Source organism: Bufo bufo, chromosome 7, assembly GCF_905171765.1.
Source record: "Bufo bufo chromosome 7, aBufBuf1.1, whole genome shotgun sequence".
Taxonomy (NCBI): Eukaryota; Metazoa; Chordata; class Amphibia; order Anura; family Bufonidae; genus Bufo; species Bufo bufo.
This window is the reverse complement of record NC_053395.1, coordinates 107978351-108005123: the sequence shown is the minus strand read 5'-3', so window position 1 is coordinate 108005123 and position 26773 is coordinate 107978351. Positions and strand designations below refer to the sequence as shown.

At 45.0% G+C, this 26773-nt stretch overlaps 1 protein-coding gene across 1 annotated transcript in view; it reads right to left on the bottom strand.

The window, feature by feature from the left end:
• WDR75 (WD repeat domain 75) overlaps positions 1 to 26773 on the bottom strand; it is a 343006-nt gene that overhangs the window by 135304 nt on the left and 180929 nt on the right. The window contains exon 14 of the mRNA XM_040441253.1: positions 10425 to 10605. Within this exon, the coding sequence (XP_040297187.1) occupies positions 10425 to 10605 (181 nt within the window). The remainder of the gene's footprint in view (positions 1 to 10424; positions 10606 to 26773) is intronic.

Here is a 26773-nt window from a genome sequence, read left to right as displayed (position 1 = left end):
ATCAATTTACTTCAGGTTGCAAGGCCGTCGGGTTCCCCCATTGCATTTCTGTCTGTGGATGCCGAAAAGGCCTTTGACTGGGTGCACTGGTAGTTCTTGATGACCACATTAAAGGGGTTGTCCGGGTTGCCTACTATGTGTAGGGAAGAAACTAAAGCCTTCCCAGTAATCAAAATTTTCAATATCTTCAGATACAGTCCCGCATAAATAAGCATAAACTACTGTACGTCGCTGGTGTGACTTAAGGAACAGCACCTTACATGTACGGCGGGCTGATCGGGCGACAGGGGTCCGGCAATTCCCGATAGCCGGACCCCTGCTCTATGCGCCGGTACCAGTGAAAACAGATGCCGGCGCATTAACCCTTGATGTGCCGCTGTCAGCACTGTCCCCTGGATCTCACAGGCAAGCAGGCTGAAGTGTATTACAGTCTGTTATACACTTAAAGTCAATGCATTACAATAATGAAGTATTGTGATGCATTGTAAAGGGGATCAGACCCCCAAAAGTTGAAGTCCCGGAGCGGGACAAAAAATAAAGTCACCATTTTTGTCACCTTACATCACAAATAGTGTAATAGCAAGTGATAAAAAAAGTCATATGCACCCCAAAATAGTTCCAAACAGTCACCTCATCCCGCAAAAATGATACCCTACCTAAGACAATCGACCCCAAAAAAAAAGAAAAAAGCTATGGCTCTCAGAATAAGGAGACACTAAAACATGATTTTTTTTTTTTTGTTAAAAAAAAGGATTGTCTAAAACTTAAATAAAAATAAAGTATACATATTATGTATTTCCACATCCGTAACAACCTGCTCTATAAAACTATCACATGACCTAACCCCTCAGGTAAACACAGTAAAAAAAATAATAATAAGACTGTCAAAAAAGGCATTTGTCACCTTACATCACAAAAGTGCAAGCGATCAAAAAAAAAAGTCATACGCACCCAAAAATCATACCAATTACTAATCTCATCCTGCAAAAAATGAGACCCTACCTAAAAAAATTGCCCAAAAAAAAAAAGGCTCTCAGAATATGGAGAACCTAAAACATGATTTTTGCTTAAAAAATGCTGTTATTGTGTAAAACTTAAATAAATAAAAAAGGTATTGTCGCGTCCGTAAGAACCTGCTGTATAAAAATATCACATGACCTAACCCCTCAGGTGAACACCGTAAAAAAAATGACATAAAAAGTGGCAAAAGTCATTTTTTTGTCACCTTACATCAAATAAAGTAATACCAAGCGATCAAAAAGTAATATGCATACCCGGAATATAGAGACATTAAAAAAAAATCATTAAAAAAAATGCTTTGTTATGTAAAACTGAAACAACCAACCAAAAAAAGGTAGTCATATTTGGTATTGTCGCGTTCGTAACAAACTGCTCTAAAAAAATACCCCATGATCTAACCTGTCAGATGAACATCTGCCACCTTATCCAGTAGTTTCCCAAATGGGGTCACTTTTTTGGAGTTTCTACTCTAAGGATGCATCAGGGGGTCTTCAAATGTGACATGGCAAATTCAAAATATCCCAGTGAAATGTGCATTCCAAAAACCATATAGCGTTCTTTCCTTCTGTGCCCTGCCGTGTGCCTGTACAGCAGTTTACGACCACATATGGGGTGTTTCTGTAAACTACAGGATCAGGGCCAGAAATATTGAGTTTTGTTTGGATGTTAACACTGGATGTGCTAAAGAAAAAAAAAAATTAAAATGGAAAATCTGCCAAAAAAGTGAAGTTCTGAAATTTCATCTACATTTTCCTTTAATTCTTGTGGAACACCTAAAGGGTTAAAGTTTGTAAAATCAGTTTTGAATACCTTGAAGAGTGTGGTTTCTAAAATGGGGCAATTTATGGGTGGTTTATATGATGTAAGCCTCACAAAGTGACTTCAGACCTGAACTGGTCCTTAAAAAGTGGTTTTTGGAAATGTTCTGAAAAATTTCAAGATTTGCTTCTAAACTTCTAAACCTTCTAAGGTCCCAAAAAAAGAAAATGTAATTTACAAAATGATCCAAACATGAAGTAGACATATGGGAAATGTAAAGTAATAACTATTTCAGGAGGTATTAATATCTGTTTTAAAAGCAGAGAAATAGAAATTTAGAAAACTGATTTTTTTTGGTAAATTTGGTATTTTTTTATAAATAAAAATGAAATATTTTGACTCAAATTTACCACTGTCATAAAGTACTATATGTGACGAGAATGGCTTGGATAAGTAAAAGTTTTAAAATTATCACCACATAAAGTCACATGTCAGAATCGCAAAAAATGGCCTGGTCCTTAAGGTGAAAAATGGCGGGGTCCTTAAGGGGTTAAATATACCTTCTCTGGTATATAATTGATTATTGCATTTAAATATACATTCTCGACTTCTGGATTACCTGGCTCTCTGATACATATATGGTGGTGATGCCCAAAGTTGACCTGGTACTGGGTTGACATCTTTGATCTAATATAGAGTTTGTGTCAGACTAGCATTCCACCCACACCTAAGCTTGCCCAGCTTGATTTGGGTCTGAAGGATCTCCCTGTGAGATGTAGGTGGGCAGCTAGGATTTTAATAGTAAATAGTTGGAAAAGTTATAACATTTCAACAAAGGAGGAGTGGGGTTAATATGTAAGGTTAATAGTAATTACTATGGATAAAAACAATACTTTTCCTGTAAAGAATTTACAATATACAGTAAATGGAAGATCTGGCTGGAGAACAAGCCATGTGAAACATTTATAGTATAATGAACGAATCCCCATAAAATTATTTTCGTGTTTCTTTTCTTTCTACATTTTTATGTGCGTCTTCTATTCTATAGTGGGGGCCATTCCCTTCACTTTATTTACATTATGCGATTATACTGATTCTGACTATTTGTAGAGATAAGCGAATTTCATGTTTTGAAATTCGTTCACACTTCGTTTGGTGGTAAAATGTGAATTGCGTTATGGATTCAGTTACCACGGACAATAACGCAATTCTATGATGGAATGCATAACGGAATGCCATTAGAGTCATTCTGTTATTATAGAAGACTATGGGCTGCAAAACGGATCCATGCCGTGCAGGGGAGTCCTCCCCTGCATAACGGAAACGGGACGGATACATTTTGAAGCCCATAGACTTATATTATGACAGAATGAATAACGGAATGCCTCTAAAGGCATTCCGTTATAGAATTGTGTTATGTTTGGTGGTAACGGAATCCATAACGCAATTCACATTTTACCACCAAACGAAGTGTGAACGAATTTCATAAGTGGAAATTTGCTCATCTCTAATTGTATTGCTTTATGGGAAGTAGTATGTATTGTTTTTGAAAGTAGCCTCTAGGTGTAATGGCAACGCCCTCATTGTTCCTAGAGGCTCATTTGTTTTTGTTTTTTTGTTTTTTTGTTTTTTTTTTGAGTTTGAAATTTTTTTTTTATTCTGAATCATGAGCAGAAAATACAAAAGATACATCCACCCCACACTGGGGCACATATTAAACAAATCATGCATCTGAGAATGTAAGCATATTTAAGTGCCAGCAATTTATTAAAGGAGGGAGGATAAAGGAAACAAAAAAGGAGGGGGTTGACAGGAGGGGGAAAAGGGGTTATTCCTACATCTCTAATACCACTTTTAATTAGCTCTATCTTCTATTAAGATGAGAAACCTCTATATTTTTTCCAGGGGAACCATATAGCTTCGAACACCTGTGACCTTTTGGATTCCCATCCAGCAATTTGTTCCAATCTATAGATTGCATCACACTTAGTAATCCATTGAGAGATTGGGGGGGCCTTGCGATTCTTCCAATTAAAGGCTATAAGCACTCTCGCAGCTGCCAGCAATTGGCCCAACAAGGAAATAACATGTCTATTCCGTTTAATTTCTCCTAATATCCCCAATAGACACCCTTTAGCTGAGGGAACAAACTTTACCCCACTAATCTTTGAGCATATAGTACAAATCCTTGTCCAGTATTCAGCAATATCAGGACATGACCACCAGATGTGCACCAGCGAGCCTTCTGCGTTAAGACATCTCCAGCATCTTGAATCACTTTCAGGGTATATACGATGTAATCTTTGAGGTGTGAAGTACCACCTTGTGATCACCTTATAAAGGTTCTCCTGTAATATGACACATCTAGATACCCTTGGAGTGATAGAGCAAATCTGCGTTATTTCCCTAGCTGAAAAGTGCACATCTAGATCATTTTCCCATTTGCGGATGAAACCATATGAGTCGGGTCTGGTCTGTGAAACCAGCAGGGAGTACAACCGCGAGACTTTTTTCAAAGGAGGGGTTTTAGAAAGGATCATTTGCTCAAATTGTGTCATAGAGGCCGGTGTGGATATTTTCTTTTTCCCTATGTATTGTTTGATATATAATTTGTGGATAAAGGATAACTTTTGCAGTTTAGGGTGATTGTCCCAGTTTTCTATTAAATGACCTGCTTGATCCAATAGATCAACCAATTGAAATGACATTTCCCCAAGGTCACCTGGTAAAGTAGAGCCAAATAGACCCCCAGAGCTCCATAGAATGTCTCTGACCTGGAGCACAGGTGACACTTCGTGGTCTGAAAGTAACGCCCTAGACAGATCCGAACGCCACAGGTTTAGCGTATTTTTCGTCGTGAGGCTAAGTGACCTGATCTGCTGGGGCATATCTTTAGGGGGAGAAAGAAGAAATGATCTCAGAGGGAGTCTCCTATCCCCGGCTTCTGCTAGAATGTCGAGTCTGTTCTCTGAGCCTCTAATCCATTCCAGACATTTCATCCCCTGAATTGCCCTGTAATACTCAGCCATATCCGGAAGTCCCATTCCCCCTAACTTATTAGGTTGAATCATTGTCGAGTGTGGAATGCGGGGTCTAGATTTTTTCCAAAGGAATCTGGAGAAACACTGCTTCAGCTGAATAAAGAAGGATTTTGGCAAGTGGATTGGCAATACTAACATATAATACAGGATTTTGGGGACTAGCACCGATTTAATCAGTGTACGCCTTCCGAACCACGAGGTGAAGGGGATGCACCACGAGTCAATAGTGTTTGCTATTGATCTATGAAGATTACTCAAATTTTCTGTAAATAATTCCCCCGGGTCCGAGGTTAAGTTCACCCCTAAAAATTTAATAGAACGCGTTGTCCAGCCATATTCATATTGTCTTTCTAAGGACAGCTGCAAATCTCTACCTGCTGTGACATTTAAAGCTTGGGACTTCGAAGGGTTAATAAAGGAAATTTGACAAAGTTCCAAATTTCTGGAATAATTCCTGTATGGCTGGAAAGGCCTCTGACGGGTTAGTTATTATAACCAACAGATCATCGGCAAATGCCGCTAATTGGTGATAGGTGTTACCCACCTTCATACCCCGGATCCCATCCTCCTGACGGATCGCCTGAAATAGGCACTCCACCACAAGGATAAAGAGCAGGGGAGATAAGGGGCACCCCTGCCTTGTGCCGTTGCAAATAGTAAAGCTGGGTGAAAGGGTACCATTTACCATCACACTAGCTGAGGGGGAAGCATACATAGCCATCGTGGCATTAATGAACTGGGGCGGGACCCCGAACTTAGCTAAGGCCAGACGCATAAAAAGCCAATCTATGCGATCGAACGCCTTCTCTGCGTCTGTTCCTAAAAGAACCAGAGGGATGGATTTTTCCCTGGCCTGATGTATAACATTTATAATCCTAACAGTGTTCATCTTTCCCTCCCTGCCAGCTACAAAACCCACCTGTTCCGCATTAATTAATCTTGGTAAGAAGGGTTACAACCTAAGAGCAAGCATTTTGGCATACAGCTTCAGATCTGTATTCAAAAGCGAGATAGGCCTATAACTGGCACAGGATGAAGGATCTTTCCCCTCCTTTGGCAGGATAGTGATTAGGGCCGACAACATTTGTGAAGGAAGTGGGTTACCTTTGTACACCTCATTGTAAACAGAAAGCATTCTGGGTAACAGTAGTGAAGAAAAAGTTGTGTAATATCCCGCAGATAATCCATCGGGACCGGGGCATTTATGCCTAGGGACCGTATTTAACGCCTTGTTTAGTTCCTGCAATGTGAATGGCTGAGCTAGGGACAAGGCCTGAACGTGGGAAATAACCGGGAGGTGCAAATCTGAAAGCCATTTCTTAATGTCCTCTGACCTTCTTTCAATTTCTATCTCACTGTCATTCTTTCTGAGATTATATAACGAGCTATAATAGTTACAAAACCGTTTTGCTATAAGATCAGTTGACATAAGAGACTTGGCTGAGGCATCATGAATAGAGTGTATATACGACTTGACTCTACGTTTTTTTAGACTTGACATCATAAACTTCGATGCCTTGTCCCCATGTGCGTAGTATTTGAACTGCGCTGACAAATACAGTTTGGCCACCCGGTTATTCAGCACGTTCTTAAGCTCCGCCCTCAACTTGTTCAATTTATCCAGTACTTCTGGCGAGATCTGTTTTTTGTGCAATAATTCCATTACTTGAATCTGGTCCTGCAACAACACAATAGAGGCTTCTCTTTTCTTTTTTATATGTGCATTTAGTGCAATAAAATGACCTCTCACAACTGCCTTGTGAGCTTCCCAGACCAGACCCGGCGACACATCCTCCGTTTCGTTCAGACTAAAGTATTCTTCCAAATGTTTACGTATGCCTAGAACATAATCCTGTTTGCTCAACAAGGTCTCATCTAACCTCCAAGTAAACTGCGTTCGGGGTAATGACCTAACCCTAATTGTCAAAAATACAGGGGCATGATCTGATAATAGGATATTGCCTATTGATGTTTGAGAACAGTCACCCAAAGAACTTGGTGGGACAAACACATAGTCCAGCCTCTGGTAAGAGACATGCGCCACTGAGTAGTAAGTGTAGTCTTTTGACGTGGGGTTCATAGCCCTCCAGACATCTACTAATCCTAAATCAGCTAACTTCCTCTTAATTCTTCTAATGGCAACCTGAGATAGTGCCGATGAACTTGTTGATGTGTCTAGCTGTGGATTTAACGCCACATTAATATCACCTCCTGCCACTACAATGCCCTCAGCAAATTCCTGCAATTTCGTTAAGGTTTTTTCTAACCATATTGCTTGGGCCACATTAGGCGTATACAAATTACCTATAGTGATTTTCTGATTGCCTAATGACCCCTTCAAAAACAAAAAACGACCTTCATCTTGGAGGACTGAATGCACCACCATTGGCACGTTTTTATGAATTGCTATGGAAACCCCTTTTGAGGCCCCAGAAGCGGATGTACTGTGAAACCACTGATTGTATATCATGTGCGATAGACGTGGGACATGATCTCTCTTAAAATGGGTTTCCTGCAGGAGAGCAATGCTCACTTTCTGTCTGTTAAGAAACTTCCAAATTTGAGTACGCTTGGGTGGCGCATTCAGTCCTCTCACATTATAGGTACATATTTTTAGTTCCGCCATGTTCTAAGTAAGGTGATCATTTCTTGCCCATAAAGCTTAGAGCCTCTGAACCATCTGGTTATTACCTTGAGAGTAGGAGGAAGGGGAAGGGGAAGGAAAAGGAGGGAAAAGGAAAAAGGGGTATAACATACAGAACATGTAAAAAGCGTTGACATTTCCATTAATAAGGCCTCAATGACCCAGTGTCTGGTACTGACAGCGCATTTGGAAACTAGCAATGCTACTGTGGGCATCGACAGGGGGTAGAGGGGACCAAAGAATGGGTCCTAATTGTGAAGAACGAGTATCAATATATAAATGGTAAGACATAACTAAAACAAAAAACCGCATGTCACTAGAAACTGTAGTGGAATCACCTTGCAGCAAGATTGAAAAATGCACCTAAGGCAGCGCTAATACTGCCACATCAAAGATATAGCCACATTTCCAACTTAGAAGGAAATACTTTAGAAAAAATAACTGAACTCCCAACTGATCCTAATATCGGAAAACTCATGGGGAATTAAGCATTTATAACGGCCTAGGATGGCCCATTAAGAGAGTCCCGTACCATGTGGAGTACACAATGAGGTCCCTCATTCAATGTCCATTCCTGGAGTTGTTGGCAAGGGTTCACCGGACCTCCTACCTCTGCGGCGTTCCTTAGAACGGCTCACTTGAATCCACGGCTCTCCTCCTGGTAGTTCCGGTAAGTCGGTCAAGTCCCTTGCAGCGTGCCAGTTAGGGATATCCAGAGAGTTCACTCCTAGTACATCGCAAACTAATGGGATGTCCGCAGGTGAACGCACTGTTAACTTTCTGCCGGGTGTGTTAATTAATAAACCGAAAGGGTGCAGCCATCGGTAGGTGATGCTTTTACCCCTCAGGACATCCAAGAGAGGTTTCAGAGATCTTCTTTTCTGAAGTGTGATCGGAGATAAGTCCTGAAAAATCTGGACCTCCACATCTCCGAAAGGGATAGATTTCTTGGCTCTAGCAGCTCTCATTATCTGATCTTTTGACAAGAAGCTAGATAGCCGACATATCACATCTCTCGCAGGTTCTCCCTGTTTCGGAGGTGGCCGCAAAGCTCTGTGGATCCTATCCATGGTGAGATCCCCCACAGAGTCAGGGCCCACCAGAGCTGTGAACATTTCCGTCACTGCATCACGCAAAGCCTCAGGCCCTATATCTTCTGGTAGGCCTTTCAGCCTGACATTATTGCGGCAGCCGCGATTATCCTGATCTTCCACCATCTCATAAAGATGGTTAATATGGGCTTGTGTCCTGTCTAGACTACTAGCCACCGCCGCACTGTGCAGAATGATAGCCTCCTGCTGACTTTCCACCCCTTCCACTTTCTCTTTCACTTGCCTGAGGTCTCTTTTAAAGTCCTGTAGGTCTTTTCGGAGAGGGGCGATTGTATCCGCTAGGAGCTCCTTCATAAATCTTCTCGATATCGGTAGATTTTCTCCTTCTAGTTCCAGCTCCTGGTCGCTTCCTCTGTCAGAATCCACCGATACCTCCGATGCTGCCGGAGTTCCCGCTCTCGGCGCCATCTTGGAAGCCTGCTTGCCTCCGGCTGCACTCTGTTTGCGGACAAATTTGTCCATGTCACCTTGTCCAGAGCTGGATTTGTTCGGTCCTGGGGTGTCTCTGGACCTCTCCCTAAGCGTCTTGCCCATTTTCTGGCTTGTAAATTCTCATAAAAACCTCGTTTTCACCGGACCCAGAGCAGAGCTCACAGCGGCATGTGTGACTCGCTCTGCTGCCAAGCTCCGCCCCCTCCTAGAGGCTCATTTGGATATATTAAAACATCAATCTCAGCAATGCGGACATATATGAACTTGGGGACCAACACAGGTGCCTACAGCTGCCAAGCACATATGTAACAGGTCAGCCAACTTCATAGGTACAAATCTGCTGGCAGATTCCCTTTAATAAACTGTCTGATCTGGTGGGTGAGTTGCCCGATTTGGTGGATTAGTTACAGTATGTAGGAATGTGCATTGTCTCCTTCCTAAGGAAAGGTGAACAAGCGGTCTTTATTCTTGTTTCAAATGTATAAAATGATACCATATATAACAGGAAACGTACTGTGAACTTTAATAGTGTTTTTGTTGGTTATGTATAATAAATTATGAATAAAACCTATTAAATAGAGTTATGCTTAATAAACAAAAAAGGTGTCTCTTTCCGTATTACCAGCTGCAGTCCTAAAACAAAGGAAGATACTTCCAAAATAGTCAGAAAAATAAATGTATTTTAGGACCGCGCTACCATGTTGGGTAGAAAAATGCACAGTTTATAATTCCTCAAGTATTCCATTCAACTTGATCCTCAGTTGATCTCCTTCTTCATCACCATCACTTCAACCTCTATACCGACCAGCAGTAAGCAACTCATATATACTCCTTTTTCTGCAATACCAAATTAAACCTCAGCCACCTTTCCTTCAAAAAGGAAATCAACATAGGGCAGACCCGCTGGTAAAAAGCATTCAGTATCTTTTATTATACTCACAGGGTTTCCTCTTTCACAATCGCATATACATATAAAATGCTGCCCGGGTTTCACACCCATTTTGTCTAGGGTGTCTCCATTCTAGTTTGCTGGGGTGGGTTTTATAGTCTTATCCCAAGGTCACATGACTTAACCCTTTATTTTATACAGCTTTACTGTGAAACTCTGAGTATAATAAAAGATACTGAATGCTTTTTACCAGCGGGTCTGCCCTATCTTGATTTCTTTTTTTAAAGGAAAGGTGGCTGCGGTTTAATCTGGTATTGCAGAAGAAGGATAATATATAGGAGTTGCTTACTGCTGGTCGGTATAGAGGTTGAAGTGATTGTGATGAAGGCGATCAACTGAAGATCAAGTTGAAAGGAACACTTGAGGAATTATAAACTGTGCATTTTTCTACCGAATATTGTAGCGCGGTCCAATTAAATAGTCATTAAAGTTCTGTTATTGGCTTCCAAACCCAGAATATTACTAACCTTATTTTGCCAGGTGGTTGGCAAAAGGTATGTTTCAAATCCCAAGAACTAGACTCCCAAATTGTTATTATGTCTTCAAAACTGACAGCAAGAAGAGACCCATCTTCAGAGAAACTGCAAGCAGTAGCTTTAAATCCATGGTAGCTGCCAAGAAAATCGCAGCTCCAACCAATTTTTTGCCCTGTATAAAAAAAAAATAGTTTTTAACCAATTGAAGCTAGATACATTCAAGTTTCCATGAGTTTGTCACATACAGCAGTATGGTCATTGTGTAGGGGACCTGCACTGTTGAGGTGCAAGGTTTGACATCAGGTCTGTGGCAGAAGAAAGGATGAAAGCAGACTGTTAGACCAATGGCCCTATCAATAGAGGGCACAGGCAAGGTAAAAATTGTGACTGTATTCAGGCATAACATCCAGCAACACCATTTGACAAGTTCTGTCTATAAAGCTGTACACATCTGTCACTTGCTCCTAGGTAGTAGGAAGATTTTTTTTTCTTCTTTATAAGATTTAGGATAACATTATTGCCACATGTGATTTGATAGAATTTAAAATATTATGGAATTTTGCAATGCATGTAGAACATATCCAAACTCTCCCAAAATATTAAATCTCACACAATTTACAGCATAAAAAATATCTAAGAAGTTTATTCTAAGTTGAGACATTCTAGCTTTGGGTGACCAATATCTCCAAAGCGTACATAAAAACTGGTGTCAAAGATACACAGGCAAATATCCGCAGAACATATGCCAAAAGCATAGTCTTTTTGCATTTGTATTTTTTTTTCACTCCTTGGCTCCCTGGAGCCATAACTTGAAAGGTTTTGATTCGCATAGCTGTATGAGGGCTTGCTGCACTTTCTTGGGGCACCATTTAATATGGCATACGTAGGAAGTGGGAAGCTGGAAAAATTCCAATTGTGGTGGAATTGGAATAGTTTGATGGGTTTAGTTTTTACAGCATTCCCAAAGCTTATAGCCAAAGCTGCTTGGCCCAATACAGGAATGAACTTAAAGCAAATGATGCAGCACTGCAATTAACCTCTCCTTTCCTGGAAAGGACAGGAAAACACTGAGGTGGTGCTGAAAGAGGATCCTATTTATTGGCTTTCTTTTTCTACCTGATGGAAGGTGGGTCAACCTCAGGATAAGTGCCATCATGGAGGACGAAAGGAAAAAAAAATGTACATTTAAGGCAGGTGTGGAAAACAGGCTGCACATAAGTGTTTATTTCATATTTTTATGAACAAAATGCTAAGTGAATTAAAAGAGAAATCTAAATCAAATCATTTGGAGAGACCACTCTTTGCCTTCAAAACAGTAGCAATTATTCTGGGTGCACTTGCACACAGGTTTTCAAGGTCCTTAGCAGGAAGGCTGTTCAAAATGTCTTTGAGAATTAGCTACAGATCTTATGTGGATGTAGCCTTGAGATCAGGGCTTGTTGTTCTTCATTACACTGAAGATCCTTTTTAATGACAATGGGGGTAATTTATCATAGACTAGCATTTTATGCCAGTTTATGATATCTCCTGCACTGCCAGAAGATGTGCCTAATTTATGACTAGGCGTAGGCCTGGTCATTTATTAGGTGCATGCTCTGACAGTCCTTGCCTCTAAACAATTTTGAGTTGCTAGAGATTTCTGCCTTCGTTATACCAGAGAACTGGCAAGGGTGTTCTAGAAACCTTTTGACTCCAAAAAAGTGGCATAGGAAGAATAAGAAATTCCCCCTATTGGTTGTTTGCCAATTTGTATCACATCCTGCATCAGCAAGGTCTCTTACAGGCAAACATTCCAAAGCAAACTGGGGTTTCAAGACATGCTGTTCATGCTCTTTTGATGAAGAACAAAAAAATAAAAAAATAAAAAAAATATAACGTTGAGGATGGTAAATGCAATGATTGGCCAAAGAAACAATGCAGTAGATGACACATCATACTGCTCTGTAGACCTAAATATAAAAAAGTTATGTCTGTCAGAAAACATTTTTAAATAAAACTAAAAATTCTAATTTAGCATTGTAGTGATTGTATTGTGATGAGAACATAGTCCTACCACACATGGAGGACTGTGTACAGTTCTGTGCTCCTGTAAACAAGGCAGACATAGCAGAGCTGCAGAGGGTCCAGAGGAGGGCAACTAAAGTAATAACTGGAATGGGTGGACTACAGTACCCCAAAAGATTATCAAAATGAGGGTTATCCAGTTTAGAAAAAAAAAAAAGACGACTGAGGGGAGATCTAATAACTATGTACAAATATATCAGGGGTCAGTACATAAATCTCTCCCATCATCTACCCGTATTTTTCACCCTATAAGAGGCACCTGCCCATAGGTGTTTGAGGAGGAAAATAAGAAAAAAAAATATTTTGAACCAAAAGGTGTGCTTTTGGTGGGTTTTGAACTAATGGTGGTCTGTGGATGACAATATTATGATGGGGGAACTGTGGATGACACTGTTAAAGAGGAAAAAACTATTATCCCTGGGCGGCGCTCCGTTCTGCTGCTATGCCCTCCGGTATCTTCAGTCACTTGGTTATAGTAGGAGGAGACTGCCCTTGTTCTCCTGGGCGTCTCCTTCTCCCAGGCTGTAGCGCTGGCCAATCGCAGAGCAGAGCTCACAGCCTGGGAGAAGAAAAACTCCAAGACTCTGAGCTCTGCGCTGCGTATGGCCAGCGCTACTGCCTGGGAGAAGGAGACGCCCAGGAGAACAAGGGCAGGAGAACGGAGCGGCACCCAGGGATAATAGTAAGTGCAGTGAGATCCCTGGGCGCCGCTTTACAGATCATGACACTTAGTTCACAATTTTCTGCCAGATGAAAAGCAGATGATCTGTGGAGGACAGCGTTATGGGGAGGGGGATCTGTGGAGGACAGCGTTATGGGGAGGGGGATCTGTGGAGGACAGCGTTATGGGGAGGGGGATCTGTGGAGGACAGCGTTATGGGGAGGGGGATCTGTGGAGGACAGCGTTATGGGGAGGGGGATCTGTGGAGGACAGCGTTATGGGGAGGGGGATCTGTGGAGGACAGCGTTATGGGGAGGGGGATCTGTGGAGGACAGCGTTATGGGGAGGGGGATCTGTGGAGGACAGCGTTATGGGGAGGGGGATCTGTGGAGGACAGCGTTATGGGGAGGGGGATCTGTGGAGGACAGCGTTATGGGGAGGGGGATCTGTGGAGGACAGCGTTATGGGGAGGGGGATCTGTGGAGGACAGCGTTATGGGGAGGGGGATCTGTGGAGGACAGCGTTATGGGGAGGGGGATCTGTGGAGGACAGCGTTATGGGGAGGGGGATCTGTGGAGGACAGCGTTATGGGGAGGGGGATCTGTGGAGGACAGCGTTATGGGGAGGGGGATCTGTGGATGGCACCGTTATGGGGAGAGGGATCTGTGGATGGCACTGTTATGGGGAGGGGGTGGATCTGTGGATGGCACTGTTATGGGGAGGGGGTGGATCTGTGGATGGCACTGTTATGGGGAGGGGGGGGGGGATCTGTGGATGGCCCATATATAGAATCTTATTCTATATATGTGTCCTCCACAGATACCCCACCCCACCCCCATAACAGTGTCCCCCCTCTCACAGGAGTATTCATATGTAAACTGTAATCCTTAACGGCAAAGAAAAAAAGGGGGTCAGTCAGAACATCCCAGTGCGCAGGTGCACGTTGCTATGGCTGAAAACACAACATAGAACAAAACATACAATGCAACAGCTCTCTGCAAACCAAATAAAGTACAAAAAAAAAGAACTCTGACCCCATGCTGGGTATAATTACCAGATGTTGATTCAGTTACATATTTATTCCCAGAGAATTCTTGTACATTCACTCAGAATTGAGAAAGCTCGTTAGAAGAACGAGTGAAATGTTTTCAAGAAATCTACGGTCGTGGCCAAAAGTTTTGAGAATTACATAAATATTGGAAACTGGAAAAGTTGCTGCTCAAGTTTTTATAATAGCAATTTGCATATACTCCAGAATGTTATGAAAAGTGATCAGATGAATTGCATAGTCCTCCTTTGCCATGAAAATTAACTTAATCCCAAAAAAACCTTTCCACTGCATTTCATTGCTGTCATTAAAGGACCTGCTGAGATCATTTCAGTAATCATCTTGTTAACTCAGGTGGGAATGTTAATGAACACAAGGCTGGGGATCATTATGTCAGGCTGATTGGGTTAAAATGGCAGACTTGACATGTTAAAAGCAGGGTGATGCTTGAAATCATTGTTCTTCCATTGTTAACCATGGTGACCTGCAAAGAAACACGTGCAGTTATCATTGCGTTGCATAAAAATGGCTTCACAAGCAAGGAAATTGTGGCTACTAAGATTGCACCTCAATCAACAATTTATAGGATCATCAAGAACTTCAAGGAAAGAGGTTCAATTCTTGTTAAGAAGGCTTCAGGGCGTCCAAGAAAGTCCAGCAAGCGCCAGGATCGTCTCCTAAAGAGGATTCAGCTGCGGGATCGGAGTGCCACCAGTGCAGAGCTTGCTCAGGAATGGCAGCAGGCAGGTGAGAGCGCATCTGTACGCACAGTGAGGCGAAGACTTTTGGAAGATGGCCTGGTGTCAAGAAGGGCAGCAAAGAAGCCACTTCTCTCCAAAAAAAAACATCAGGGACAGATTGATCTTCTGCAGAAAGTTTGGTGAATAGACTGCTGAGGACTGGGGCAAAGTCATATTCTCCGATGAAGCCTCTTTCCGATTGTTAGGGGCATCTGGAAAAAGGCTTGTCCGGAGAAGAAAAGGTGAGCGCTACCATCAGTCCTGTGTCATGCCAACAGTAAAGCATCCTGAGACCATTCATGTGTGGGGTTGCTTCTCATCCAAGGGAGTGGGCTCACTCTCAATTTTGCCCCAAAAAATAAAGAATGGTACCAAAACACCCTCCAACAGCAACTTCTTCCAACAATATAACAACAGTTTGGTGAAGAACAATGCATTTTCCAGCATGATGGAGCACCGTGCCATAAAGCAAAAGTGATAACTAAGTGGCTCGGGGACCAAAACGTTGACATTTTGGGTCCATGGCCTGGAAACTCCCCAGATCTTAATCCCATTGAGAACTTGTGGTCAATCCTCAAGAGGCGAGTGGACAAACAAAAATCCACTAATTCTGACAAACTCCAAGAAGTAATTATGAAAGAATGGGTTGCTATTAGTCAGGAATTGGCCCAGAAGTTGATTGAGAGCATGCCCAGTCAAATTGCAGAGGTCCTGAAAAAGAAGGGCCAACACTGCGAATACTGACTCTTTGCATAAATGTCATGTAATTGTCGATAAAAGCCTTTGAAACGTATGAAGTGCGTGTAATTATATTTCACTACATCACAAACAACTGAAACAAAAGATCTAAAAGCAGTTTAGCAGCAAACTTTGTGAAAACTAATATTTGTGTCATTCTCAAAACTTTTGGCCACGACTGTACAGTAAGTCCAGTTGCCTTGATTTATTCTTTACAGATTTAACCTCTTAACTTGTTACAGTAGCGCTATCCTGTGTACTACTACTACTTACTAACAAGCTCCTGTACCATAGCACTCACTCGAGTCCGCTTCATTAATGAGACAGGAGGAGCAGGCACGTGACGTGAGTGACGTTACAGCTGCTGGCCGCTCTGCCTGCTACGGGAGCTCGATATTAAGTACTAGTAAATGGGATAGCACTACTGTAACTAAAGTTAAGAATTACAGTTTACATATGAATACTGCTGTGAGCGGCTGGGCCCGGTGTAAGAGTACAGTGACTGCACTGGGCCCGCCGCGATTACAGCAGTTGCCGGCCTCCAGCCCCTCCTCTCTCCCCCTAATACATCGCCACGCTGTGCAGCATCGCAGTCAGCGATGCATCAGTGTTAGAGATGTAAAAATGGCAGCATTCGCCCCATAAGATGCACTGCCATCCCCCCCCCCACACCCCACACTTTTGGGGCAAAAAATACAGTAGTTATCCCCAGGACTGTGACAAGGGGACATCCTCTGGGTCTGGAGGAAAGAAGGTTTGTACAACCAGCTTTCCACAAGCCTAAAATAGTGCAGCTTCCATTTCTATATTCCCTGGTATGTCTGCTGTGCATTTGGACAATACTGCTCCACCCAGCTTTCCACAAGCCTAATAGTGCAGCTTCCCTGGTACAGAACTTTGTATAATCAATGTATACTATTTTCTTTAAGTGTGATATCCTTGTGATTAGTCCTAGAGATGCTCTTCCAATTGACTTTTGATTTATTTGACTGCTGTAATGCTTGTGATCTGTAGTGATTTTATGGCCCATCCAGATCCTTACCTTTGTTTGTTTACCTACATATAGCATCTCTTCTCATGTGCCTTACTTCAGTGATTAATTGATTAATTAGCTAAATAACCCTTAGTTCTCTGATCACACTTCCTATAAATATAGACAGAGTCTTAGGGGAAGCATTCGCAGGGGTTAGCATGAGCCAAAAGCACCATCTCTGCTAAAGCGCCATTTTGCCTAAGCGCTTCACAGTTAATTATGGCAGTTACACAGGGCAGGAGACTGAGATGCTGTGTGTACTACTCAAACAAAGTTAAACACAGCACAGGTATGTTACAATATTGTTTCACTCAGGCTCTGGCTGCTCTTCTCATCACTATGGCTGTCTACTTTCAAATTCAACCACACTGTCCACCCTCTGTCCCTTTCCTCCACATCAGTCCCTCCCTCCTTCCCTCACCCTTGTTAAGTTCCCATACACTTTATACCCTCATACATTACACTGACCCATCTTCCGCCACGGTGCAGCATAAAAATACACCAATATAACTTTCACCCATTTGCTGTCTCTTTCTGTTCTCCTGCTACTAGCTGCAGGGGATATTTCACCAAATCCTGGCCCTCCTTCTGTTGCTAACTTTTCCTCTGCCACATACAGAAACCCCAAAAATCTGATTAATGTTTACTGCACATCCTCTCCAGTCTCTTAACTGCGTACTCTGGAACGCACAGTCGGTTCGTAACAAATTACCCACAATCCACGATTTCTTCCTCACGCTCTCTGAACTTGCTAGCCCTTACAGAAACCTGGCTTCAACCCTCTGACACTGCTACCTCTGCTGCCCTATCCTATGGTGGACTTCACTCCTCCCATACCCAAAGACCTGATGACAGGCACAGTGGAGGAGTAGGCATACTACTTTCTCCACAGTGCACATTTCAAGTCATTCCCCCTGTAGCCTCTCTCACATTCCCCTCTTTTGAGGATCACACAATTAGACTCTTCCATCCATTCCCCCTGAGAGTTGCAGATGTCCATCGTCCCCCAGGCTCCCCCCACCAATTTCTGGATCACTTTTCAGCTTGGCTTCCTCACTTCTGAATCAACAACTCTTATTATTGGTGATTTTAATATCCCCATTGATGATCCCATCTCCCCATAAGCTGCTCACTTTCTCTCTTTAACCTCCTCTCTTGGACTATCACAAATTACTTCCACTGCCAGGCATGAACAGGGCAATATACTTGATCTAGTCTTCTTCAGTCACTGCTCAGTCTCAAACGTTAGTAACTTGTCCTTCCCACTTTCTGACCACAATCTTCTTTCATTTACCATAAAGACCTCTCACTTTTCTCATGACAATCCTACTTTTCCCACTTACAGAAACCTACACACCATTAACTGCCAGCAACTTATTAACACCCTACAACTAGCTCTTACCCTAATCACTTCCCTCCCCTATCCAGACTTGGCTGCTAATCATTACAACCAGACCCTCAAAACCACCTTACAACCAGACCCTACAACCAGGGCCGGCGCCACCAGTAATGCGACCTAGGCAGTCGCCTAGGGCGCCATTTAGCAGGGGGCGCCCGTTGCGGTGTAAAAAAAAGAAAGAAAAAAAAAGTTGGTTATATAAGTTTGGGTGGCCGGCCAGCGGCGCCCCTCATGCTGGGCCTCCTGAGCGGCTGAGCGTTTGCCGCTCTAAAGAATCTCCGGCCGCCGGCTCAGTGCTGCGCAGCCTGCCTGCTGTGTCTGCTCTGTGCCGTTGTTAATGTAGCTTGGCCGAGCTCTGTTCAGTCCGCGGTACAGGAGCTTTCGTTTCCTGTACCCGGCCAGACTGACAGGAAGTGCTCACTTAGTGTGCACTTCCTTTCAGTCCGGCCGGGTACAGGAAACAAATGCTCCTGTACCGCGGACCGAACAGAGCTCGGCCACGCTACACTAGAGGTGACAAGGGAGGGGGGGTTAATGAGAGTGAGCGACAAGGGAGGGAGCGAGCGACAAGGGAGGGAGCGAGCGACAAGGGAAGGAAGGGAGGGAGCGAGCGACAAGGGAAGGGAGGGAGAAGAGAGCGACAAGGGAAGGGTGGGAGAAGAGAGCGACAAGGGAAGGGTGGGAGAAGAGAGCGACAAGGGAAGGGTGGGAGAAGAGAGCGACAAGGGAAGGGTGGGAGAAGAGAGCGACAAGGGAAGGGTGGGAGAAGAGAGCGACAAGGGAAGGGTGGGAGAAGAGAGCGACAAGGGAAGGGTGGGAAAAGAGAGCGACAAGGGAAGGGTGGGAGAAGAGAGCGACAAGGGAAGGGTGGGAGAAGAGAGCGACAAGGGAAGGGTGGGAGAAGAGAGCGACAAGGGAAGGGTGGGAGAAGAGAGCGACAAGGGAAGGGAGGGAGAAGAGAGCGACAAGGGAGGGAGAAGAGAGCGACAAGGGAGGGAGAAGAGAGCGACAAGGGAGGGAGAAGAGAGCGACAAGGGAGGGAGAAGAGAGCGACAAGGGAGGGAGAAGAGAGCGACAAGGGAGGGAGAAGAGAGCGACAAGGGAGGGAGAAGAGAGCGACAAGGGAGGGAGAAGAGAGCGACAAGGGAGGGAGAAGAGAGCGACAAGGGAGGGAGAAGAGAGCGACAAGGGAGGGAGAAGAGAGTGACAAGGGAGGGAGAAGAGAGCGACAAGGGAGGGAGAAGAGAGCGACAAGGGAGGGAGAAGAGAGCGACAAGGGAGGGAGAAGAGAGCGACAAGGGAGGGAGAAGAGAGCGACAAGGGAGGGAGAAGAGAGCGACAAGGGAGGGAGAAGAGAGCGACAAGGGAGGGAGAAGAGAGCGACAAGGGAGGGAGAAGAGATCGACAAGGGAGGGAGAAGAGAGTGACAAGGGAGGGAGGGGGGGGGGGGAAGAGAAAATCAAGGGAGTCCCCAGAGCCAGACTGCAGCCAGAGACCAGATCATCTTATTGTCCTGGTGGTAAGTAGACAATGCAATATGTTTATTATTTAATTGTTTAATTATTAATACTACATTGGAAACTAATTTACCTCACATTTAGGGTCCATTCACACATCCGTGTGTTTTGCGGATCCACAAAACACGGACAGCGGCAATAGGCGTTCCGCATTTTGCGGACCGCACATTGCCTGCACTAAGAGAATATGCCTATTCTTGTCCGCTATTGCGGACAAGAATAGGACATGTTCTATTTTTTTCAGGATTAGAATTGCAGACCCGGGTCCGCAATTCCGGATCGGGGCCGCACGTCGTGCAGCCCCATAGAAATGTATGGATCCGCAATTCCGTTCTGCAAAAAGACAGCTACAAGAAGCTGGATTAACCCTAAGGGAAACATAGCAGTTCTTTTCATTTAAAAGCTGAGAAAGGGGTGGAACATATGTGATGTCATGATATGGGCAGATCATGTGATAAGGGGGGTGGGGGGGAGGGGGGCGGAAATTTTTATCTTGCCTAGGGCGGCAAAAATTCTTGCACCGGCCCTGCCTACAACCACCCTAGATGAAGTTGCTCCAATATCAATCCGACCCTCTCGACACAGAATATGGCAACCCTGGCACACACCTGAAACACGTTTTCTTCAGCGCTGCTCCAGATGTGCAGAACGCTTATGGAGAAAATCACTTTTCACTCCCTTCTAAGCTCTAAAGTTCCAGAACCTGTCACTGACCTCTACGCTGATGGCATGGCCACTTACTTCAGACACAAGATTGGCAGTATCCGGCAGAAAATCTCCCAGTCCCCAAATAATTTCAATCCTCCTCCCTCCAAATGCTCTCTCCTTTTTTGATCCTATAACAGAGGAAGAAGTTTCCAGGCTTCTCTCCTTCTCGACCCACGGCCTGTAGCAGTGATCCTATTCCATCACACCACCACCAGTCCCTCTCCCCAGCTGTCATCACTCACCTAACTACAATTTTTAACCTCTCTCTCTCTTCTGGCATCTTTCCCTCCTCTTTCAAACACTCTATTATAACCCCACTACTAAAGAAACCATCTCTTGACCCGACCTGTGCTGCTATCTACCGACCTGTTTCTAACCTCCCCTTCATCTCTAAACTCCTTGAACATCTTGTCTACTCTCGCTTAATGCGTTTTTTTCTCTGCAAACTCTCTTCTTGACCCCTTACAATCTGCCTTCCGCCCTCTTCACTCTACAGAAACTGCCCTTACTAAAGCGTCTAACGATCTCCTAACAGCAAAAAGAAATGGTGACTATTCTCTACCGATTCTGTTCGATCTCTCTGCAGGGTTCGATACAGCAGACCATAAACTCCTCCTCACCATGCTCCACTCAATTGGCCTTAAGGACACTGCTCTCTTGGTTCTCTTCCCATCTCTCTGGCCGCTCCTTTAGTGTATTAGTCGCTGGCTCCTCCTCTTCTCCTCCTCCTCTTGATGTTGGAGTTCCTCAGGGCTCAGTACTAGTGTGCTGTTCCTTTCATATTGAATTTCTGCACTGTATTATTTTTTGTTTTACCTATGTTGTTTAAGTCTATTGTTCTCTGCTGCCATCTGCTGGCCGGAATTCGTATGCTGCACGCCTCGTTCGTTGTCTATAAAGTTTTATCTCTGGGCGTGGTTTTAGCAGCCTTGGGCCTGGTCACTTCCTGTAGCCTTTTTCAGTGCTGCATCCTTTGTGACTGGAGACAAACACCTCGGCTTGTGAAGGCATCAGTTTTTGACCAGCAGTTGCCTCAGCAGTTGCCTCAGCAGTTAGCCTCAGGAAAGACATCCACATGACAGCATCTACTGCATTCCTGTATTGCATCACTGTATGTCTGGATCAAATAAACCCACGTTTGATTGCATCCTCATGTCTACGTCTGGATCCATCTAACCTGAGCATCTGCCGGTCCGGTCTGCTCCACTGCTTGGATACGAAGGTAGGCCAGTCACAAAGTCATTATCAGTTACACCTTCATTCGCCTTCATGTGGGGACAGAACAGTCAAAAACTGCCTTAAAGCCTTATACCCCAGTAAATACCCGTCTCAATGTCCAATGCCGGCTACAGGTTCCCTCAGAGCCCAGTGCCACACTCAGGAACCTCCCCTGCAACAGGCCCACTCCCAGCAAATCTGCCCAGCAACAGTGCATGTCCCATAAGCCTAAGGGGAAGCACGGCGTGTCCGCAGTAGATATACTCTCGCCTGGAAGTCCTCCACTACTCGCCAAGCCACTTTCTACATCCTATATTAACCCTTGCTCGCATGATATAAGAACTGTTCATGCACGCGGGGCCTCCCTCAAACCAAAACCCCGCAATTCACTCAAAACAGCTTGGGAAACTCATCGGGGTGCCTCATCTGAGCCGCACTGCAATTTTCAGCCCTCAATTCAAAAGTTCGATTTCTTAAAGAGACAGCGCACCTTAAATCAAAATGTCCGAAAAGGACCTTGTACAGTTCCCCAGCGATGAAACAAAGCAAATGTAACCTGATACTGATCATTATGAAGAGCTGGAGGTAGAAACCACACTTCCAGCAGACCAAGTCACGCGACCAAGGCGCTCTCTCAAACCAACTATAAAGATCACAGAAAACTATCACACCAGGAAAGATGAGCTATGTGACAACCTGGAAGAGCTATGGGAACGAGTTTCCTCCCTCATATCAGGACTTAAGTTCTCCTCAGGCGATGCCACCAGTTTACAAGTTACCGTCGTGCGGCTGAACGCAGCCCATGAAAGATACAAGAGACTGTCCACAAGGTATATAACCTTTCTAAAAGACTCTAATATTGAAGAAGCCCCGTCAGAATTGTGCAAGGCAGAATCAATAGATAGACAAAGAGACGCCATGGTGCTGGATGCTAAAGATAAAGTGGAACTCCGTATCTCTCATTTGCAAGAAACTAGATCACACAGATCGCATTCATCCAAACATTCCTCGCGGTCCTACAGATCATCATGCTCTAGAAGCTCCGCCCTGAGCGACAGATTACTAGAGGCCCGCATAAATGCAGAGCAATCCAAAGTGAGGCGTTCCTTCACCGAAAAAGAAGTCCTTGCGAGGGCAGAAGCACATACGGCGGCCAAGAGGGCTGAAGCGGAGGTAGAAGCCAAGAGGACAGAAGCAGAGGCGGCGGCCAAGAGGGCTGAAGCGGAGGCAGAAGCCAAGAGGGCTGAAGCAGAAGCCAGGAGGGCAGAAGCGGAGGCCAAGAGGGCTGAAGCAGAAGCCAAGAGGGCTGAAGCGGAGGCAGAAGCCAAGAGGGCAGAAGCAGAGGCAGAAGCCAAGAGGGCAGAAGCAGAGGCTCGAATAAAGATCCTTAAATCAGAGAGGGAAGAGGAAATTGCATTAGCAAAAGTAAGACTACTTGAGCAAGCATTGAGCCAAGGCCTTGATTCAGTCTGCTTACCACCAGAGGAGATAGACGATCCAGCTGATCGCACCAACGACTACGTACTGAAACAGTTATCTGCACCACCCCCAGTGTGCAGTACTGTCCAAGCCAACAACACTGAAACCTCCAAGTCAGCTCTACCCGCAGTGCCAGTGACACCCACAGCACCCGAGCAATCCAATAACAGTCGCCCAGACGCGCTCTCTCAAGGGCAGTTATTACAGCAAGATGGCTACCAGGTGTTTCCTGACCTACGTCCACAGCTCAAGCAGCAGTCATCAGAATCGACAGAGGCTAGACCACAGCTCAACCCTGCAGCAACATCATTCTACCCGGAAGCATCTCACCCTTTCACGCCACGCAGCCTATACGCCCCAGGGGCATCACAAGTTGTCATGGCAACAAGCAGTGAGAAATCAGATATGTCTGAGTTTGCCAGGTTTATGGTGAGCAGAGAGCTAATTAAGGGCTCTTTCACACCTGCGTTATTGTCTTCCGGCATAGAGTTCCGTCGTCGGGGCTCTATGCCGGAAGAATCCTGATCAGGATTATCCTAATGCATTCTGAATGGAGTGAAATCCGTTCAGGATGCATCAGGATGTCTTCAGTTCCGGTACGGAACGTTTGTTGGCCGGAGAAAATACCGCAGCATGCTGCGCTTTTTGCTCCGGCCAAAAATCCGGAACACTTGCCGCAAGGCCGGATCCGGAATTAATGCCCATTGAAAGGCATTGATCCGGATCCGGCCTTAAGCTAAACGTCGTTTCGGCGCATTGCCGGAGCCGACATTTAGCTTTTTCAGAGTGGTTACCATGGCTGCCGGGACGCTAAAGTCCTGACAGCCATGGTAAGTGTAGCGGGGAGCGGGGGAGCAGTGTACTTACCGTCCGTGCGGCTCCCGGGGCGCTCCAGAGTGACGTCAGGGCGCCCCAAGCGCATGGATCACGTGATCGCATGGATCACGTGATCGCATGGATCACGTCATCCATGCGCATGGGGCGCTCTGACGTCATTCTGGAGCGCCCCGGGAGCCGCACGGACTGTAAGTATACCGCTCCCCCGCTCCTACTATGGCAACCAGGACTTTAATAGCGTCCTGGGTGCCATAGTAACACTGAAAGCATTTGGAAGACGGTTCCGTCTTCAAATGCTTTCAGTACACTTGCGTTTTTCCGGATCCGGCAGGCACCTCCGGCAACGGAAGTGCATGCCGGATCCCAACAACGCAAGTGTGAAAGAGGCCTTACACCAGTCTCTCAAAATTTGATGACCGTGCGGAGAGCTACAGAGCCTGGAAGGCAACCTTCAAAGCCGCCATCGCCAACCTCAACCTAACCGCAGAGCAGGAGCTCGACCTCAAATGGGCCCAGGCTCCACAAATCGCATCAAGAGCCTTAGAACTGTCTATGTGGGACAAGCAGAAGCAGGTCTCGCTGCAGCCTGGCAGAGACTCGAACGCACCTTTGGCAGTGCAGAAGCAATAGAGAAGGCACTATTCAGGAGACTGCAGAACGTCCCCAAGATCAGTCTCAAAGATGTCCATAAGCTTCAGGATTTAAGTGATTTGCTCATGGAACTGGAGCTCGCCAAAAGAGACCCTCGTCTGTCCGGGCTGTGCTACCTGGATACAGCCCATGGGGTGAACCCAATTGTCGTGAAGCTACCATACAGCCTGCAAGAGAAGTGGGCGGCATCAGTCTCAAGGTACAAAAGAGTGCATGACGTCACTTTTCCCCCATTTATTCATTTCTGCAGATACATCGATGAACAGTCCCAGATGAGGAATGACCCCAGCCTCGACTTCCTGGAGTTCAATACTACAGCCTCAGTGACACCATCATCAAGGTATGAAAGTATTGTACATAAACACAGAGACTTTAAGAGCAGCGTGAGTGTTAGAAAGACTAACCTACCATCATCTGCAGTACCCACTGGTAGACAGTACACTACCTCATCAGGAGACAAGGCCTTCAACCGTGAATGTCCCATTCATAAAAAACCACACTCACTGAACAAATGCAGAGGATTTAGATCCAAAACCATACAGGAGCGCAAGAAAGTCCTCACCGAGCTTGGGGTATGCTTTAGGTGCTGCGCTTCATTGGAGCACATGGCTAAGGACTGTAAATCCATTATCAAGTGTGAGGAGTGTCATAGTGATAGACATGCCTCAGCTATGCACCCAACTCCACTCACGAGGGATTCACCTGCTGATGTCACCACCAGTCCTGCTCAAAGTCATGGCGGGGAGCCCCAGAACCACGCTAACACAGCCACCGCTGTTTCCTGCTCATGCTCGGACATATGTGGGGAGGGCCAGAGTGAGAAATGTTGTGCCCGCATATGCCTAATCAAGGTCTACCCGGAGGGGCTACCAGAAAAGGCAGTAAAAATGTATGCCATCATTGACGACCAAAGCAATCGCTAGCAGGACCTAGATTCTTTGAAGCCTTTGGAATAAAGGGACCGTCAGAACCCTACATCTTAAACACCTGCTCGGGTCGCATAGAGACTAGCGGCAGGAGGGCACAAGGATTCATTGCTTGTTCCGTCAGTGGAAACACGGAAATACCTCTACCGACGCTGATCGAATGCGATCAAATACCCAACCATAGGGATGAAATTCCTACCCCGGAAGCTGCATTTCACCATCCACACCTAAGGCACCTAGCCAATGTTATCCCACCTATGGACAACAACGCCGAGATTCTACTCCTGCTTGGCAGAGACAATCTAAGGGTACACAAGGTGCGTCAACAGTGTAATAGTCCCGACTATGCACCATATGCCCAGAGACTGGACTTGGGATGGGTAGTTATAGGAAATGTATGCTTGGATCAACCAAAAATCCGCTCATTCAAAACGTACGTGCGTGGAGATGGACGCACAACTTGCATTAAGCCTTGCCCTCATCACTATGAGGTGAAAGAGAAGCCTCCAGACCTCATACAACCACCTGACGACATTCCTCCCTTTGCTGACAACTTGGGAAGATTAGGCTTTCACACAAGCAAGGACGATGATAAAGTAGCTTTGTCAGTAGAGGACAGAGAATTTATCAAGATAATGGACAATGAGTTCCTTAAAGACGAAACCAATCACTGGGTTTCTCCATTACCCTTCCGAGCTACCAGGGTGAGACTCCCGAACAATAGGGAACAAGCTCTGTCTAGATTTAACTCTCTTCAGCGTACCATGAACAGTAAGCCTGAGATGAGAGAACACATCGTTGCCTTTATCGACAAAATATTCCGCAACAACCATGCAGAACCAGCTCCATCCTTAGGGAAGAACGACGAGTGCTGGTACTTGCCTTCATTTGGAGTGTATCACCCACGGAAACCTAATCAAATTAGGGTTGTTTTCGACTCAAGTGCCAAACATCAAGGTGTAGTATCGCTTAATGATGTCCTTCTCACAGGTCCTAATCTGACGAATAACCTAGTTGGAGTGCTGATGAGGTTCAGAAAAGAGCTTGTTGCCATCACCGCCGACATTGAACAGATGTTCCACTGTTTCGTAGTCAGAGAGGACCACCGGAATTTCCTCAGGTTTCTGTGGTACAAGAATAACGACACCAACGCAGAGATGGCAGAATATCGTATGAGGGTACACGTATTTGGAAACAGCCCTTCACCTGCCGTGGCAACTTACGGCCTTCGGCGAACTGCATTAGACGGAGAATCCGAGTACGGTAAAGACGCCAGAGACTTTGTAGAAAAGGACTTCTACGTAGACGATGGACTCAAATC